This window comes from Lepisma saccharinum, chromosome 24 (assembly GCF_977018435.1).
Source record: "Lepisma saccharinum chromosome 24, izLepSacc3.1, whole genome shotgun sequence".
Lineage (NCBI taxonomy): Eukaryota > Metazoa > Arthropoda > Insecta > Zygentoma > Lepismatidae > Lepisma > Lepisma saccharinum.
The window spans coordinates 47,611,541-47,630,872 of record NC_139252.1 but is presented as its reverse complement, the minus strand read 5'-3'; the positions used below and the strand labels follow the sequence as shown (position 1 = coordinate 47,630,872).

The 19,332-nt window shown below is 38.6% G+C and overlaps 1 protein-coding gene across 1 annotated transcript in view; it reads right to left on the bottom strand.

The window, feature by feature from the left end:
* Positions 1 to 4,901: 4,901 nt before the first annotated feature.
* The window catches only part of LOC145978376 (uncharacterized), a 56,398-nt gene continuing 41,967 nt past the window's right edge, over positions 4,902 to 19,332 (bottom strand). Inside the window, exons 3-4 of the mRNA XM_083110980.1 lie at positions 15,963 to 17,013; positions 4,902 to 11,021 (exon numbers count right to left, since the gene is read on the bottom strand). Of these exons, the coding sequence (XP_082967106.1) occupies positions 10,801 to 11,021; positions 15,963 to 17,013 (1,272 nt within the window). The 3' untranslated portion in view covers positions 4,902 to 10,800. The remainder of the gene's footprint in view (positions 11,022 to 15,962; positions 17,014 to 19,332) is intronic.

The window sequence follows — 19,332 nt, the reverse complement described above, 5'->3', positions numbered from 1 at the left end:
AGGAAACACTGCTTCTCAGGCGCGGTTATTCCGTGGCAAGGGTAAGCTCCTTCTGGAAAGAGTCCATCGGTCGCACTCTCCACCCCAGAGCCTTTGCCGTTCCCTTGGCTGGCACCCTCTTCTGCCATTCTTCCCCGATGGCCTTTGTATCGTAGGAGCTGTGTTGTTTACGACAGGGAAATTTATCAGGAAACAGGTTTTGGGTTCACAAATTACGTACTGAAAAGGAAAGAAGAGAAAATACATCTGAAAATGCGCGAGAAACAGAGAAATCTGAACAACATTTGCGAACCAATTCTATGAAAATTCTCATTTTACGTTTGCTTCTGTCTTCCTGATCTCTGCTATTTCAACAGATATTGTCAAAGGAAAAAAAAAAAACTATTACACCGACCTCCATTGCGGAGTGTTAGCACAGCTCCCTACGACACCAGAGCTCCAGGGTTCGAATACCGGTCTAGGCATGGGTGTTCTTTGTAAATGTCCCTTCATCAATGTCATATCATCACTCGTAGTGATTAGCCAAAAGTGGCAGAAAAGCGACGTCAAATAACAGTTTAATCAATCGATTAATGAAGTAATTAAACTATTTATATGCTTACTTTTTTCATTTTTGTATTTTAAAATGCGTGATTAATTTCTTTGTAGCCTTCAAAACCAGTGAGAGTACTTCTTTCACAGAAATGAATAATTTTTAAAAGGGAAAGCTAAAAAAAAGGTAAAGTGTTCCCCTGTGCTTAGCACCACGCCATGAAGGCGTATAGGGGGTGTGGGGGTAACGCCACACACTTTCTTGATCCGGTCATGAGTGGGGGTGATGTGATCAGCATCACTCCCCTGACCGCCTTTACCCCCCAGGGTTACCCCCAGGTACCCATGTTATTGGACGCTGGGTGGCTATCAGAAATAAATTATATATATATGTACACATATATTAGGTAATTTAAGTTGCTTTTCCCCCCTCTTTAGATTAACAATGATCATAATGATAAAAGATGTTTGAATGTAAAATATATAAACAAAAAACGCAATGATTCCAACTTATAGAACCTCGCGCATCGCAGGGAATATAAAGCTGGGAAAGGGAATTTTTCAACATCCACAGGGAATTTAATTCTGTGTCAAGCAGGAAGGAACCGCAATAGAAGATTAGCGCAGGGAATTGAATGCGTGTTGTAGCGATTCGAGAATTTAATATTTGTTTAGCTGTTAGTGGTTTAGTATTTGTGCTAGTGCTGTGTTCACTGAAGTTAAAGGCAATGAATGGATATAATACAATATTTGCGTGCGAAAATATTTGGAACGGGATCTTTTCCGGAGAAATTTCAAATAGTTAATGTAGGTAGGTCAGTAGCATCTCTTGTACCATAGATCTCGAACTTAAACTTCCGTGTATAAAAACAAAAATCGGGAATGCACGAGTGACTGGGTACTGGGGTAACTTGAATTTTACACTTAAATTAATATTGAGGGTTTTTATTTCACTACCGCATTCCTTTCATATTCTTTGTTACAGGTTTTTTCTTATAGATTTATTATATTCTCTTGTTTTATCATTTGAAATTCTAAACGTAGATTAACTGCAAGTGCAATCACAACAATTATTCGACAGTGGTCGCAACAATAAGGTAAAATTTTTCACACATATATTCATAAATCCTGTATGGATGTTGAGGTAAATTTGCAGGGAGACTTCAGGAGTGGGTGGATGAATCAAGTGTCGGAGATTACCCACTAGTTAAAACCAGCATACGCCACTGGTACCTGGGAGCAATGCTGGTGGTTAAGGCGGTTGGAGCGTGGTGCTGATCACCTCCAAAATGTCAGAGATCGAGAATGTGTGGGGTCTTACCCCCACAGGTAACTTTACCTTCATGCAAACAGAAATAAGGTTTTGGCGCTAATTAAGTGGGACGCCCCGATATGGTGTCCTTCTGAGAGCAGCGCCCCAGTCCTTAATCCGCCCCTGTCTCTTACCACCAGGTTCCAAACAAGTATCCCGTAAAGTCTTCCCCCCCCCCCCCCCACACACACACACACATCGCGTGCCACATGCTCCGCCCTTTAATTCCTCTTAATCTACTTATCCTGACAGAACTAACAAGGTTGAACAAGCGAATAATCGAATCATCAAGCGTCAGCAAATTTGAACTACACATTGAGACGCATCCAATTAGTAAAAATCAATCCGTTAACAAAAGAGATGATGAACATACCTCATTCCAGCGCTTTGGAATAGTCCATTTCGTAGACTGCGTGGGACATTGGTGTCTCAAAATGCTTTATTGGCTTCCAGTGGTCAATATGTGCTTAGCAACAACGTTTTTTCGTCTTTTTGACGCAGTAACACTTCTATTATCATCAGAGAGCAGTTCCCGATTGGCTAATTCTGGAAAGCCTGATGTGTTATTTCCTTGAGTGCCTTAGGGGGGTCTTCTTGAACATATCCTGCAGTTGCATTTGAAGGCAGTGTAGCTAACCTCACGAATATATACCTACTACGCATGAAAAACTAAATATGCTGACCAAGGCAGTAATTTATTTTATTAAAAACATAAACTAAACGTAACGTTTCAACCTTCTAGCAAGGTCTTCTTCAGACTCTGTATCAAGTACAAAAGTCTGAAGAAGACTTTGGAAACGTTACGTTTAGTTTATGTTTTTAATAAAATAAATTACTGCCTTGGTCAGCATATTTAGTTTTTCATAATCATGGAAACAAGGCTTAATGGTGTTATACTACGACACATGTCGCTTTGGAACAAAGCAATCAACAGCAACGTTTCACAGCGTATCGACATGCCAGGCCGCACAAGCCTGTATTCAACTGGTGAAATAATGAAGCGACACGTGTCGCGTGCCGCTTCGATGTGAAATCTCCCTTAGGAGTTCGTGTGTTTGCATCCCGAACGATCTTCAAATAGCTAATTTTAATTTATTTTCTCGTAGAGATGATTGTGGAGGTCCAGGAATTGTTCTAATTTTATAATAATAATAATAATAATAATAATGAACATAGTTCTGCGAGAACTTCGCATATCTGTGTTTGAATAAGAGTTCCCAGAAGGATACATATAATAAAAAGGACATTAATTATTATAAAATAATCAATTTTGTATCAACAAAATACGAAAATGACTATATCGAATTGTTCGAATTCTAAAAATAATAATAATAGAAATAATAAACACATTCCGCTGACAGAATTTAGCTCACCTGTTGTTTGAGTAAGATTGATTTCTTTGGTTTATTTTACTTCTCTTTTCTGCAACTTTTGGCTAATCGCGGAGTATGAGTGATGATGATATGATGAAATTTATGAAAGGACACTCATCCCAATCTTCGCAAATTAGCCAAAAGTGGCACAAGAAGCGAAGTAAAATAAAGCAAATCAATCAATCAATCAATCAATGAAATGACACTCAGAAAGAACACCCATACCCAGCCCGGGGTTCGAACCCGGAACCTCTGGTGTAGCAACGCACTGTGCTAACCACTCCGTCACGGAGTAAGTTTCCACAAAAATATAATAATAAGAACATTAAGTATTATTCAATTTTGTATCAACAGCACCCATGAGCATAAAACAACTACATTAGAAACCTGGAGATTGGTGCATACCACACGGTCCCCGGTTTAAAGGGCCTCGGCAATAGTCAGATTGTGTGTACTGCATAAACTTTCGACAACTTTAGGGACTTTCTTCGAAAATAGTTGGCAACACTGCTTGTAGGGAGCCTTATGCAAAATCAGCTGGTGGGGAGTTTAGGGCAATTGGCAGGAATCGTACAAATTTCTTCACTCAAAATGGATCTTGCGTCAGTGTTGTGTGCCAGCGAAGTTATCGCGAGGTCGGCCTCTCTGCAGGGGGTCTTTGTCGTTTGGCGATGATCTTTCGGGGGGTCAATGATTTTGAAATCTGAGAGCTTGTGGAGGGCCGCAATGGTTGAATTCCTGAAGATAACCTCTTCAGTCACATTAACGGAAGGAAAAAGTGATGAGTCTGGCGGGGGGCAACCTTGTCGGGGAAACAAACTTGGGATAGATTGATTTTGTACAGTCATCCGCAATAACAAGTGATTGATTTGTAAAGTGTAGACACTACAGCACAAAAAAATGTGACCTCCGCACCAGGTATCGAACCCGGGATCCCTTGATTACAAGCAGACGATGTTACCATTACACCATTGGGAAGTCCCACATACAAGATGCAAAAATGTTGTTTATATAAGACACATCTAAAATGCATCATACGCAGTGATATGAAATGCAGTCAAGAAATAAAAGTAAGAATAGCAATGCCGAAGGAAGCCTTCAATTTAAAGAAACATATTTTCTGCAGATTTATGAACAAAGAACTAAGAAACAACTGATGAAATGCTTTACGTGGAGTGTAGCTCTGTATGGTGCGGAAACATGGACACTGAGGACAAGTCAGAAGATGCGACTGGAAGCTCTGAAAATGTGGTTAAGAAGACGAATGGAAAAGTGAGATATGAAACAGTGGTAGAATGAGTTGGGGGAAAGGGATCAATGCTGGAGATAATCGTGAAGAGAAAAAGAAAATGGTTGGGTTCTTGGATGAGAAGAAACTGTATCCTAAGGGATGCCATTGAAGGAATAGTCGAGGGAAAGAAAATCTGGGGAACAAGATTTTGACGACATCAAAATAAATGGGTCCTAGGACAAAGCGAAGAGCTGAAGATCGACCAGCATGGAGGTTGCAAGGAAAGACTGCCCCTGGACAGAAAACAATGAATGAATAAAGCATGCATAATGTAAGAATGTATAGTTAACCCAGTAAGAAAAACATTTTACTGATACATACACACATACGAGATTATGTTGAAAAATATAATTAAATACAACCTCAGGCAAAAAAAAATGCATTGAAAAGCGAATAAAATTTAGTATTTAATTTTAACAAGACCAACTATGGTACATGTTTAGGTACACTTAAAACCCAACACAAAGTTTGACATACACTTAAAGATTTCCAAATGTTTTTCTCGTGTATTAACATATAAAAATTTGAAACTGGTGCAAGTTTAAAAATAGCAATGTTACGAGAAATATAAATCACAACATGGACACATATTCTAACAACGTAGCCAACTCGATCTTTTTGATTAACAGAAACATTACAGACCAGATTTTTTATAAATAATTTTGAAAATTGGACACTTTATTGTTATCATTTGGTGATGCTTATAAGTTGTAGTGTATAAGTTATGAATTTTGAATAATCGCCAAAGATTATACATAAGTAACATAAGAGAAGAATAATATTTTTTTTGTTATGAAGCACGTAGTGCTTATGATCGGAAAATTCTGAGATAATAAAACTAAGCTGAAAGATGGAAAAATGTTTCGACGTTTAACTTTCTGAACAACCCCTTCGCACATACAAGGTGTCCCCAAAAATGTACACACACTTTGAATGATAATATAGTCAATGTTTATTAAGATTCATTTTCAAAATTTAACAGATTGCATGAATGATTTTCCTTGTCAACGTCTGTTTTCAAATAGATGACCGTTCTGGTCCAGGTACTGCTGTAAACTCGAGACACTGAAATCTCAAATACCAAGAATCATCATTTCGTTCGGTATTGTGAGCATTCTCGATGAACAGCTGCCTTTAATTCGTTGACTCTTGCGTGTTTTGCATCCCTATATAAAAAGTATAGCTTCGTGAGGTCGGCACATTTTGCCAAGTACCACTCAAGAAAACACTCTTCGGTCCGAATAATCTGCATTGAGGGCATGGACTCTTCTTGGAATGTAATTCTTCCATTACCAGTACTTCAAAATGCAATGGACACTTGATTTTGATATTTCTGTTTACGTGTATATACCTTTTTTGGGTCACACTGTATTTCTAAGAACACAATAAATTCATGCTATAACTTCAGTTATCCTTAGTGTCAATCCTATCATCACGTGCTTTCTCATGCACGTGGTAAGACGAATGTAAGTAAAGCCTCCTTAGTATATTTGCCTCGAACATTTACACTTGATGAAAATATGAAAGAGCACTATTGACATACCGGTAGGTGATATTTTTGGTATAACACACAACAATCTCTATGTTTAATGTTTGTTAATATCTGGTCATCCTTACAGAAAAAAAGACAACTTAAAAATCTACATACACATCAATACATTATTAGAAGCTCGTTATATACACATATATATCACAAGAATTTTTCAAAATAAACTTCTCTGAAACTGTTGGGCCCTTATACGTCATTCAAATAAGGCAAGAAATATTAGACATTTTTTTTCCAATGACAGGTTAACTTCACTAACGTGAAAGAGAGAGAAACTGTCACCTTGCACCAATACATAGTCACACAGCCACACAGAAACAGCACAACAGCGTATAGGCAGAAAAAACTTAACCATTTGTTGTTATAAAGCACCATAGTATTTTTTAAAGATTAGATTGTTTCTGTTCTTCAGGAAAAAATATGTACATATATATTTATCAGACACTAACGTTTACTTGAAAGAAAAATATCTATTAACAGATCTTCACTACAACAGGCAATAAAATGGTCCACATTTTTCATTTTTCAAAGCGGTTCTTTTACTGAGTTAAGTTACAAAATATAATATTCGTTTAGTCCTAACAGTATCTATATTTGCAGTTATGCAACTTTAGTGTAGTTATAACAGCATTTTTGATCATTCACAACTCTTACGATTCGTAAATAATTGTTCAACGTGGTTAGAATATTCAGCCCTCATCTTCAACTGAACGATGTAGCGAGTTGTGATTGTAGTTCATCACTTCAAGTGTCTGTCTTGTGCTTTTTATTTACACAAAACGCTGCTCTGTATCTTAGATTAAAGTCTTCATTATGAATGTTAAGCATCATAACCAGAATTCAAATTTTGAATAGTACTGTTAGGAAGCTAGTAATGTTTTCAAATTCTCTACAAAATATATAATTTGGAATCTCGAACCCACAAACTTACGATCGCATTGCAATCAGGACCGTAGCCAGGATTTTATTTCGGGAGGGGCTCATTCCTTACCAGCAGACGAAAAGGTGGGGGGTAGAAGCTCTGAATATATATTTCTCAGTATATTACATTACAAATCATTACACAAGGTGTTTAATCCTGATGAGGAAGTAAGATTAATTACCACTATAGCCTATACTATTTAAATTAGATATTTGTAGAATTTCGGGGTGGTTTCAGCCGCCTTAGCCCTCCCCATGGCTACGTGCCTGATTGCAATTGTATCTTAGGGTGAATATCAAATAAAAGTTAAAAAAACAAAAAACAAGTGGCACAACCACTAGTGCACGTAGAATTCTTTTTCGGAGGAGGATGGAATTGTAACGGTGAATAGTTGCATTGTAGGGAGACACGCTATAATATTTCACAATTCCACTTTTAACTTTCGTTTTTAAAGTTGTTCATAGACAAAAATAGAAATCGGGGTAATTAAGGGGGGTTCATATACCACTTTGTCTATTCCCCCGCGTTTTTCACTGCTATCATTTGGAAATTTAGATTTTATCAAAATTTCCCGAGGGGCTGTAGCCCCATCATCTCCTCCCTGCGTACGCCAGTGACGACAACTGTAATAAATTCTTGAGTTTGGCATTATTTTTAGATTTTGCCATCTAGGTTAATTGAAGAATTTATCGTTAGTGATCATTTGATTTTTGTCACGGTGGATGATTCGTTTCCCCAGACATCAAAGGGAGCGTTGTTGACGATTTATTTTAGTTTTGGACACCTCAGAGAATGATAACCATGTGATCGGTCATTATTTACCCCTATGTAAACTGGATAATTATTCCAAATTTTAGACGTCCATGGAGGAATTACTTAATTTCAGACGTCAGAGAGAGGTGGTTGCCAATTTAGACATCAACCGGAAGGCGAGGTGTGTTTCACCTACGTCACAAACTGTTGCATTGTGGGATCGAACAGCCATGATTGTGGCGGGTTCTTGTAAACATTCGGAATTCAAGCGGGACGGGGGGGGGGGGGAGATTTGAACCTTGGTACGATGGTATACTTTGTGCAATATTAGGTTGTTTAGGTCTAACAGGCACTCACGTTTATCCTAGAATTTTCCGAGAAACAACAGAAGGTGCAATTCACGGCACAGAATTTTCCTTGTTGATTTGAATACGCCGTCATGGCGAGAATAAATCGTGCCAACATTAATGAACAAAACAAAGAGTACAGAGCGGTGGGGTGAACCTTTCTTGTCGGGTAAGTTCATATATCGCATTTCTCTGTGACTTTTAGTACAAATGGATTCAACTGGTGTTTCTTATAATACTTGCAAGTAGCGTTTCCTTGTTATTGTTTTATTTGGTGGAAAGGTGTTGATAAGTTTGACGATAAAAATGATAACATTCAAAGTTAAATTCATCTTGATAATTGCACGCTTGTACTTGATTATTTATATTTCATTCATTAACACAAACTGTTATTAATTGTTATCCTACTCTTGAGAAAAGGTGCCGGTAGTAGGTTTTGCGTACTGTCAGAAAAAAGCACTGCTTGGTTAAAACATGTTAATGATATATCAAAGTATCTCAAATTGATTGATTTATTTTGTTTATTTTACTTCGTTTTTCTGCTATATTTGGCTAGTCAAGATCAGTCATGCCCAGGCCGAGATTCGAATCCGGGACCCCCTAGCATCGTAGTGCATTGTGCTAACCACTCCGTCACTAAGGCCTGCATATCCCAAATTAAAGCAAGGAGTGAAATTACTGTTTTTGAACAACTCAACATTTCAAATTACTGCGCTTGAACAAACGTTAAAAGGAAACACAGAAGATAATGGCTGAGTCTTAAAATTTTCAGTTAATCTGTACTCAAGTTCGTCGATGACCACTTTCTCCCACCCCGAGCGGGAAACATAGGTTACTTACTGGATGTAAATATTTCAAGCAGAATCCGAACCACTAATAAATACGAAAACAAACCGATTCCATGTAGCTGGTTCAAGTAAATAAACACAGGTGAACTAGAGTTGGCCTTTTCGTTACATTTTTATGCAATGTTACCGACATTTTAGACAGTATTAACAACAAACGCGCACTTGGCACAGGTGTAACGAACGCTGCGTGGTGGGTATTTCCTTGCAGACGACAAGCAGCTTTGCCGCAAACATGGCGGCGGTGCGAATCCTGATGTCAGATGAAACCCACCTATACTTGCAAACGATTGTTATTTTATCCCTATCGAAGGGCGTTCGATAAATTTAGCCATTAAAAGTATCAATTTTAGACATTAAAGAACGGGCGACGACTGCTATTTACTTTTACATTAACTCATGATATATTCTTAGTTCCAGACGTGTTGAATGGCGATCACTCTCGTTCCACCCATGGAAAGGGGGGGAGGTAATATTCTCACCTAAATATGCAATTGACTGGCATAAAATTAACGCAACTAGAAGCATACATCAATCAGTCAGCTGCAAACATAATTTCATATATTATTATATTAAAAGAAACAAAAAAAACTAGCTCTTTTCTTCAAAAAGGTTGTGACACTAACATTCTTGACAGAATATCAAGCTTGCTTAAACATTGGAATTATGATCGCATGTACACTTAAATCCATTAATACATTAAATTATTCATTATTCATTTTTGTGCTACACAAGATGGTTCTCTTTTTTCGTTTTTCTGGCTATGATGCAGGTTTTTGCAATCTTTCGGCATAACAAACATTTGTTACTTCAAGTAACATTACATATTTGGCTTTCTCTGTAAAGTGATAAATGTTAAATCCAAATTGGTATCAACATTTGTATTCTGATAAATCGCGATCATTTCAGTTTAAAATTTACATAAACTATTAATGTTTAAGAACGTATTTTTTTTTGGTGCGAAGACTCCCATTCTCTTTCACCACAAGTCAATCAATACTGAGGACTTGTGGACAGTCTGAATAGATTGTGTAATTCTGATTGGGTACATATGTAGTTTTCGAGTCCCATTACAGACTTCGTAAAATGCCACTCCAGCATTTCTTGTTTTGTGGCTACACCATTAATTCTATAACAGCAGGTAGGAAGCTGAAATTTACTGTTTCCATAAAGTTTCAAGCTGTTTAGCTCTTAATTTCATCCTCTGACATGATTTCACTGAAACAGATATTTAGTAAACAATGTTAATACACCAAGAATTGATTTTACATTCCTCTCCAAAATGCAAAATCCGAATAATATATGAGTTGTTTTCTCAGCTTCGTACATGTGTCATACTGTTATCGTTGTACTGTGCTACACTTTATAAAATCACTTTACCTTACTCTGTTCCAAACATTCTCCTCTTTCGGAGGACTGATTTTCCCACCAATAATATTATATATTTTAACAGTTAAATGTAATTAATCTCCTGCACAATGAGCTTATACATTGATTGTTCTTGGAAAGCCTTAATGGAATGGTCATCGCAAAACGGTCGTTTAGTGCAAAGTTGTTAATACCTCCAAATTGCGTCACCTAAGAATTGCTTAACATAAAATCTGTCAAATGGACCCACCTCTACGATTTCTACTTCGCAAGTGAGACAAAATACCTAGGTATGATGTTTTCCCCTCCTTCTGTACGGATTTTTAGCAACCCGTTGAAGTTTTCAAACAATGCTTTATGTACGCACGTACTTTGCATGGGTGTAATTCGCCTTCGCCCATAGATTACATCATTGGTAAGCTACCAGAGATGTTTAGGAATCCACGCCCCAGATGGCGCAGAAGTAGTCGTCCCATGGCTTGCGTTCAAAATACCATGTTCTCACCAAAATGCTACCATGGCGAGCCCAAGGGCGGGGCTTCGGGGCAATGTCCCATCGCTGGGAACACTTTCTGGCATGTGTCCGTAACCCTTCTCAAGAGTTCCGTTGCATATTTATGCGTTGCTTTGTCGACCACAGACGGCTGCTTCATGCAGGCATATCCTCCAAATTCGCATATCCTGTAGTGGTGGGAGAGGGCCAATGTATCGCTGACAATATGGGATGACTTGCCTGGAATTATAAAAACGCGTATTTCAAAGCAAGATGGAACTTAAATAAAACACACATAAACAATAAGTTTCGCTTTAGTCATATGCTAAATACAAAAATAATTGGAATCCGAGTTCCTTGTATAAAATGTGAAACAGAAGTAGGCTACACGAAAAGCATGTTTTGTGAAGCTTCAATTAAGAAAAGGAACAAAACAGAGAATATGCTATGTATTTAGCAACAATATTAATACACCAAGAATTGATTTCACTTTCCTCTCCAACATGCAAAATCCGAATAATATATGAGTTGTTTTCTCAGCTTCGTACATGTGTCATATTGTTATCGTTGTATTGTGCTATACTTTATAAAATCACTTTACCTTACTATTTTCCATACATTCTCCCCTTTCGTTTAAAATCGACGATAAACAAATTATGGCTGATCAGCATCAATTTTAGTAAATCTGCTTTCCACTAATTATAACTCTCCGTATCATCAAAGCTGGGTTACCAGACGTCCTATTTTTATTTTTTGAACACTTCCTACATTTTAGTCTTGAATCCGACCGAGAGGAATTGTAAATGTTCTACATTTTGAACATTACATAATTTGAATTAAGAAAATACGTCTTTCATGGGGGAAATTAGCTCCTCAGCTACACTTGAAAACATATGTAGCCTAATAGTTTTATCGATTATGAGAATGTTGTGCTAAAAACTGCATTAAAAAAATCATTATTCGAAGTGAAAATGTACCAGTTTCACACTGTTTGTGAACACATTTCTTGGTAATGTATATTACTTACTATGAATGATTGTGCCTTACATTTTAACATAAAAATCTATATTTTGAAATGGTAATCTGGTAGCTGTTCATATGTTCCTACATCAGTAAATATGACAAGTTGCTTGTCCTTGTGAAATCATTTTTTATAAATTTCTGACACATTAATAGGAGAGTTTTGAATGGGAGGGACACTGTTTAATAAAAGCAAAGTTCTAGAAGAATGGATTTACATTTTGGATGTATCGATTTAGTCTGATACTAGTGACATCTATGTATCAGCTGAGTACTGGAACTAATAAGTTGGTTGAAGAAGTCTTGAAACTTAGACGCAGTTGCCATCTAGCGATTGATCATAGAACTGCATAGCATCATAAAGTTCTCAAAAATAAGAATGGATATTTTAATGTTGGTTAATTAATCTAATCTCAGCCAGAAAAATTGCAAAACATTTCTTATCATCGCTTTATACTTAGGTCTCTGTCTAATATGACAATAGGTAATAAAGATACGATTGAAAATATTAGAACCTGTATAAAACTTAGTTCCCAAACAGCAGTGGCGGTGATTGGGTTCCAAAACCAGGGGCGGGGTCAAAGACAGTATATTTCCTTTTGTTGATAAGATTTAGCATAGTGCGGGGTAAAACTGGTGAAAAGTGGGGGGGGGGAACAGTTTTCTTTGCGTTCGAGCTAGCAATCTGTATTCCACGAATTATTAGCAACTCGTGTTACAGTGCGTGCAGTGGTGGCAATGGGGGGGGGGGGGGCGACGAGAGGCAGTTGCCCCCCCCAGTTTTGGAACCCAATCGCCGCCACTGAGTGCGTGTGTAGGAGAGTGATATTCATGTTATGCGAAACAAAGTGAATGCATTTACAATTGTAATATTTATAAATTCCATTACACGTACGACACAAAGAACAGCAATATTTATTTTTAGTCTGTTATCCTCATGCAAAAACAACTTGTTCTTAAAGTTAATAACTAATAACTGTGCATGCTTACATGTGAATTATTAATTTCTTTAACATTGCGTCTTTATACTTAGAAGTGCGTTTCACACATGTAAGTATGAACTTAAAATATGTTGTCTGCCAAGACTTTACATTTGTGACATTTTTTTACTGTTTTGCTTGTTTTACATATGATCATTAACTATTAACATATGAACCTGAGACAACCTGCCCAATATGCACTTATTAAAACAAAACATGCTTAAGTTTTAAACTTTGTATCATAAATACTTGCATGAAACGCACCTACAGAGCATACAGTGAGGAGGAACATTGTGTATATATAAACAAAATAATAACATGGTATGTTAGGTGAGCAGCAACGGTGCTCAGGTACACATGGCTATTTTCGGGAGAGATTTATTTCTTCCTGTTATACTATTTGAGATTTTATTACGTACATATAAGTTCTATCTACATGCTTGAGATTTTTGTTATCAGTTGTCGCAGAGTTCCGTGTTGTATTAGTGACAGCTTCTACACACCAGTAGCTAAATTTCCACGATTCTTTTGAACTAAAAGAGCGATATTGATCTTTCAGAACAAGAAAATCAGCATCATACAAATCAGAAGCCTTGAACATGTAAGCAAAAGCTCCAAGGTGATTATATACAGGGTGGTACACAAAAGTGCACCAACGCCGTAACCTATCCCCGATATATGTTCCCATGTCCATCTGTTGGAAGAGGTAGGGGAGGTACTGCTGACACTATATTAACTTTCCCAGGGGAAAAAAAACCTCTTTGGTTTACCCGGACTTCAGTTCCTGGATAAAAGTGCTCTGGAATTTTTCTTTACTGATCATTTTTTTAAAGTTTGAATGTAACTCACCTTACGGAATATTTACATCAACAGTCACAAGGCACTTTGAGTTATATGCAAATCATTACCCCGAAAGTCATTTTACATAGTTAGCTAAAAGTCTCAATATCCTCATGAAATTATTAAGTTTTCTGGTTTCATGAGGAAAGTGGGGGGAAGGGTAATAATGCCGAAACTATGGTAAGCGAGTCTCTGGAAGAACGGACCGTATGGAGCCCACATGGGTTCACAAACACCAACACGGAAAATCAATGAGATAATTCAGAAACGATTTCTCTGTGAGATTTGTGAAACACTCTCCAAGAAAACAGTTACGATGGAAGAAAAGGCAGATTAATGCAGTAATATTTTACACAAACTTAAAATAATTTAGGAGGAAATAATTTTTGGTTCACCCTGTACCTAGAGAAATTAAATAGGTCGTATGTTGATTACTCGTTTTATGATTTGCTTTAGCTATTAACTACGTTCAATACACACTTCAATGACACCCTTTAATTGACATTTTTCGAATTTTGCACTTGATAATATTGATTCACTCTCTCATATACACACGAAGAATGTCATTGAACATTCCACTGCGAATAATTAAGAGCTGACGATTAGAAATTATATGTACGTAAGTTTTATCTTACAAGAAAAAAAATCTTGTGTTAATTATCTGAGGTAATAGATTTTCTGAGTAAAGACGCCATTCTTTGTAACAAGTTTTCTTACAAACAAATTTAACGAAAAATATGATAAGAGGCACGGCATTCTGTTCAGTGTATATGTGCTAAGGGTACAGTTTTAATGCATACATTTAACTTTTACATATATCCACATAAACGTGTTTCTTACGGCTGTAAATTGACTACAAAAAAATTACATTTTTTCAGATTGGAAGTGGATGTTATACGGTGGATTGTTGTCCATCTCTGGAAAGGAATTCAGAACGCGAATATAGCGCCAGTTCTGGAGATACAAGGTCGGTAATCTCACAATAGAACAAACAACCTTATTGTAATCAACACTGATACTATCCTTTTCATAACCTACTATACAACTGTGTAAGAAGAAAATTTCTAGTGTGTCTAAGAAAGGAATCATCTCTGTGTTGAATAAGAAGTTAAAGGCCCAGAGTTAATTCCAAAGAGGATATATACAAGCAAACCTATGGACTCCATTCTTACTTGTACTACTGATGTGGTGAGAAATGTAAAAATTCATTCCCTGACCCTAATCCAGATACACAAAGAACCTTTAGACATTGGCTATGGATTTCTGCAAATACTTTTAACACGACTCTTTATAGGAATCTCAACTTTAAAAAAAATCACAAAAGGAAATTTCAGCAGAAGTTCTTTCCCAGTCACGTTTTTGAATGTTTCGCGAACAGTAAGGAACTGTATGAGAAACACCTGACAGAGATGGATAGACATTTATCATGATTAGATGAAGAATGTGTCTACGTGATTGTGACAAGCTCCGGACTGTTTGCCACTGCCAAAGACACGAAAGTCAGGCCGTCGTAAGTTCTTTCCCAAGACATTAATTATACTCGTGGTATACCGATATTAGCAGAGTTGTTGCAAAGGCCAAAATCAATTCTTCAACTATCAAAGAAAATTTTAGCAATACAATCAACATATCAAGGATTCGAAAGAAGAAAATTATATGATGTAAAAACTATGCTACCACATCCATGTACTCTTTAGCAGCTTGTTCAACATATTTTCCCCTAATAATATGACTATTATCATGAAATAAAATACCTATCTTATTCCATCTACTGGCAGAGGCGCAATTTATCACAGATGCTTCTGATAACATGAGCAACAGATGACAACTGCTACTGAAAGCATTATGCAACTCCGTTCCTTTTTTTTTAGTACAAAACCTAACCTATTTATGTATTGAGAGTTCTGCAAGCTCTCTACATTCATTCGGATATCATCGCACAAATTTATCAGAAACATGCAGATAATAAATGCAATGAGTACTGTCGGCGATGAAAACTTAAACGAGAATGTGTACTAATTGCATATTTACCTTGGTTAATTATTTAAACTTCTACCAGCACTAATACGAATCATTTAGTATCATTTAAACAAAGTACTTGTTACAAAGGAGGGCGTCTTCTTTTCATAATCTAAATGCTCCGAGTCAAAGGCAATGCTCATCCGTGTTTCTACGCGACTATCCAACTAGCAAGCAAGTTAAAAGGGACTCATTTCTTCTCCTATAAAATGAAGGGAATGGTGTGAGTGAGCTGAGTGAGTTGACATGGGGTGGTGTACCTTAGTTCCGTGCTGGTGCAGCGGTGCTGTGACGCCACAAAGTGGGGTGCAGCTGTTGTTACCTGACACGTGTTCCCACACCACGTGGTTTCCAAGCTCGATGGCATCCGGTGGACGGACGATGTACTTGCTCCGGACGCCGCTCCTGTGTATCATTTTAAGGCGTCGCGTCTTGGCAAGCGTCTGGAGATATGGCGTCGAGTCGCCCGACTGAAGAACGCTGGTGTCGTTCTCCCAGTACAGGTAGAAGAAGGCGTTCCTAAACACAAACGAACCCTTGTTCCTTGTTGTCGAAGCGAGTTGTTTTAGCAGCTCCTTGAAACCCTTGTGCTTCCTGGGTATTATGTACTCGTCCAGGTCCACCATTGCAACATACGTGTACCTGTTGATCTGCCTATAGGAGCAATCGTTGAGTGCTGCAAAGATTCCCTCGGTGCGAATATGCTTCTTGGTCTTCAAGGGGAGGTTCCAGGGTAAGACAGTAACCAGACCACGCTTGGAGTAGTGACGAAGAACACGATCTACATCTGGTCCCACGGATTTGTTATAAAAGAAGAAATGGTCGGTTCCGAGTAGATTGTACATCTCTATGAACTCCACTAACCAAACAGCCCTGTTGTAATGGAAATGGAGAGGCTTCACGCACACAGCTAGAGTCGGGGAAGTCACGTTTGCGGCAGGGGTTGGAGGAGGGTAGTGGACTTTTAGGTAAGGGGACAGCACATTTCTCACTGGATCAACCAATGCTACGGATTCCGGGAAGAAGTCCTTCCCGACGTTGCACATGATGAAGTATGCCGAGTAGGGCAGTCCCCAGTTTTCACGGATTAACTTTTTGGTCGTTTGCAGCCTTCGCTTCTCGCCATCTTTAGTCTTTGCTTCGCACTCGATCCGGTGTGATCTTGTTCCGAACGGAGCGGCTGCGATCACTCTCACCTTGTGCGGGGATGTTCGTTGCTCGTAGTAGGCTGAATACAGGAAAACAGGTCCCATTGTCGACCGCATGAGGCGCCACCAGTCGTGAATAGGTTCCGTGTGGATGCTGATGTTATACCACACGAAAGACAGCGTCGTCATTGCCCAGTTCTCAACAATATTATTCTCCGTGGAGCTCTGCAAAAGAGGAAAATGCACTGATTAATATATGTGGAGATTGCAAGAGTGGTGTAACCTAGACCTATCCGTATTAGTAACAGATCTTGCTAACTATTATGTACGAGATGTGAAGATTGCAAGAATGATCCTAGACCTACCAGTATTAGTAAGAGACCTTGCACTGGGTATAATTTGATTAATAATTGTTGTTGTGAGGTTAATGTTACGAATGCACTCATAAATCTCCTGGTCCGATAAACTTCATATATTGGAAATAACAGTGAGCGTATATCTTATAAGGCATATCCTGGTACCGCTCCCGCCACTCGGTGGTCTGTTATCTGCGGGAAGGCCTTGACAGCCATCACGTGAGTTCTTCCAGCCACTACGAGGAGCGCTGGAGACAGCACGTGCTTCCTTCTCTGCCAGCCAGAGCTCGCCGTTCATTTGCGAGGGGAATTTGAACACTACACTTGGTTGCCACATGCACATCGGAGGGGAGGGAAAGGCAACCCCCAGGCAAGAAGCGAGAGGTGAGGAAATGAGTTTGCCCTCTAAGAGTTAAATAATTCATTCATATGATTTGCTCGACCTTTCAAAGAACTCTTGCAACGGCCCGTAGACAATATATCATTTCTTGGCAGGAGCTGTACCAGGATAAACATTCTGGCCTATAAGTAAGACCTGATTTATATTGCTCAAGTAGAAGGGATAGTAGCTGAAGTGAGTATGGTATATGAAGCTAATCTCCTCGTGTAAACCGGCTAGGGAGAATACGAACTCGATCAGTAGTGATAATCAAGCGACCGTCACCTAACCTGGCAAATGATAACGGTCTATCTGCGACATATTAAAGTGCATAACGAGCGTAGACCCTTGTTTCGAAATGGAGATGTCAGAGATCGATGCTATAAATTTTGTGGAAAAGCAAACATGAGTGTATGTGGAATAAATGATATGGTCATTAATACACGAATGAAACAGTTCACGCCAGATGGGAAATATACAGAGCGCACCGCATTTACAGCACATATACAAGAGAAGCCGTACATCGTGCGCACAAGATCGTCTACCCGAGTTACCCTAGTATCCCCGACCAAGACTTTGATCTGTGTAAAAACGTGATATGCAAGTCTTCACAACATATAGGAATACGCCTAGCCTTGTGCTCGACGTAGAGTGCCACACACGTAAATTTGCCGTTGCGTAGAAACGTATTTTCGTTTCGTCTCCCTCTCTCTTAGCATCACGTGTTCTACCCTGCTCGAAAACCTTCGCTATTGTTGCCATATTGTCATTCCATTCCTGGACACACTCGCGCAAACTTCATTGAAAACAATTGAACAGCGCTCCAGCTCGCGGTTCCCACCGGTCAGCAGGGACGGCAATGTGGCAATATAGCACGGCGTAGTCGTTGCTTCTTTTATGCAGTGCATGTTCATTGGCTAGCTAGTAACTAGTGTTGCCAACTGTAATAATGAAGCACTATTTCTGTCACGGAAGGGGAAAGCAGGTAAAGTGGCGGTGAGTTTTGTTGGATTGGAAGCACCATATTTTTATTTTATACTAAGTATTTGACCGGTTTGACGTTGTGTGCGTGTATTGCGTGTGTTTATGTAAAAGTGTGTGTTTGCTAATGAACGTTAAATTCCATAATGCCTCCAGTTCTGTCGAAGTTGAAATCAAAAACCTTGCATAGCCAAGCTCGGGAAATTCTAAGCAACGTGCACGAGTTCATGAAGGAGGAAGCCAGTCATGGTGTTAGCATCCCAATAAAGCATTTTGGCAAGAGAGCAGCGAACAGCAGCAACAAATTGTTCATATTTCATAATTTTGGAATTATTCAAAATAAATAAATTATGTGGCTCCAACATCATTTCAACTCTGGCTCCGGCACGTGTTCTTGTAGAAATTGCATAGAGGAGGCTGTCATTTTTGCTGCTTAATGCGATACATATTGTTTTCTGTGTTAAAATTGCCATGCTTTGATGGGTGACCAAGTTCATAGCAGGGCCGGCGGAAGGGGAGGGCGAACCGTCCCATCGCCCAGAGCGGCAAAATTTGAAGAGAAGAAAAAAATAAGCCTATTGAAAACTGTGATCGAGCGAGATATTCTTTTGCGCTGAATAGTATTGAAATAGCATAAGAAGTCTCATTATTTATTTTATATTTTGATGTTTTAGTTAGGAATATATTGATTTTCAATTTTCCGTTGCTGCGTAATGACCGGGGGGGTCGAAATAGAGCGGCATCTGCCGCCACCTCCCAGGGAGGCAAAATGACTAGCGCCGGCCCTGGTTCATAACAAAAGAAAAAGCCGCGCAGCTTATCGTCTAG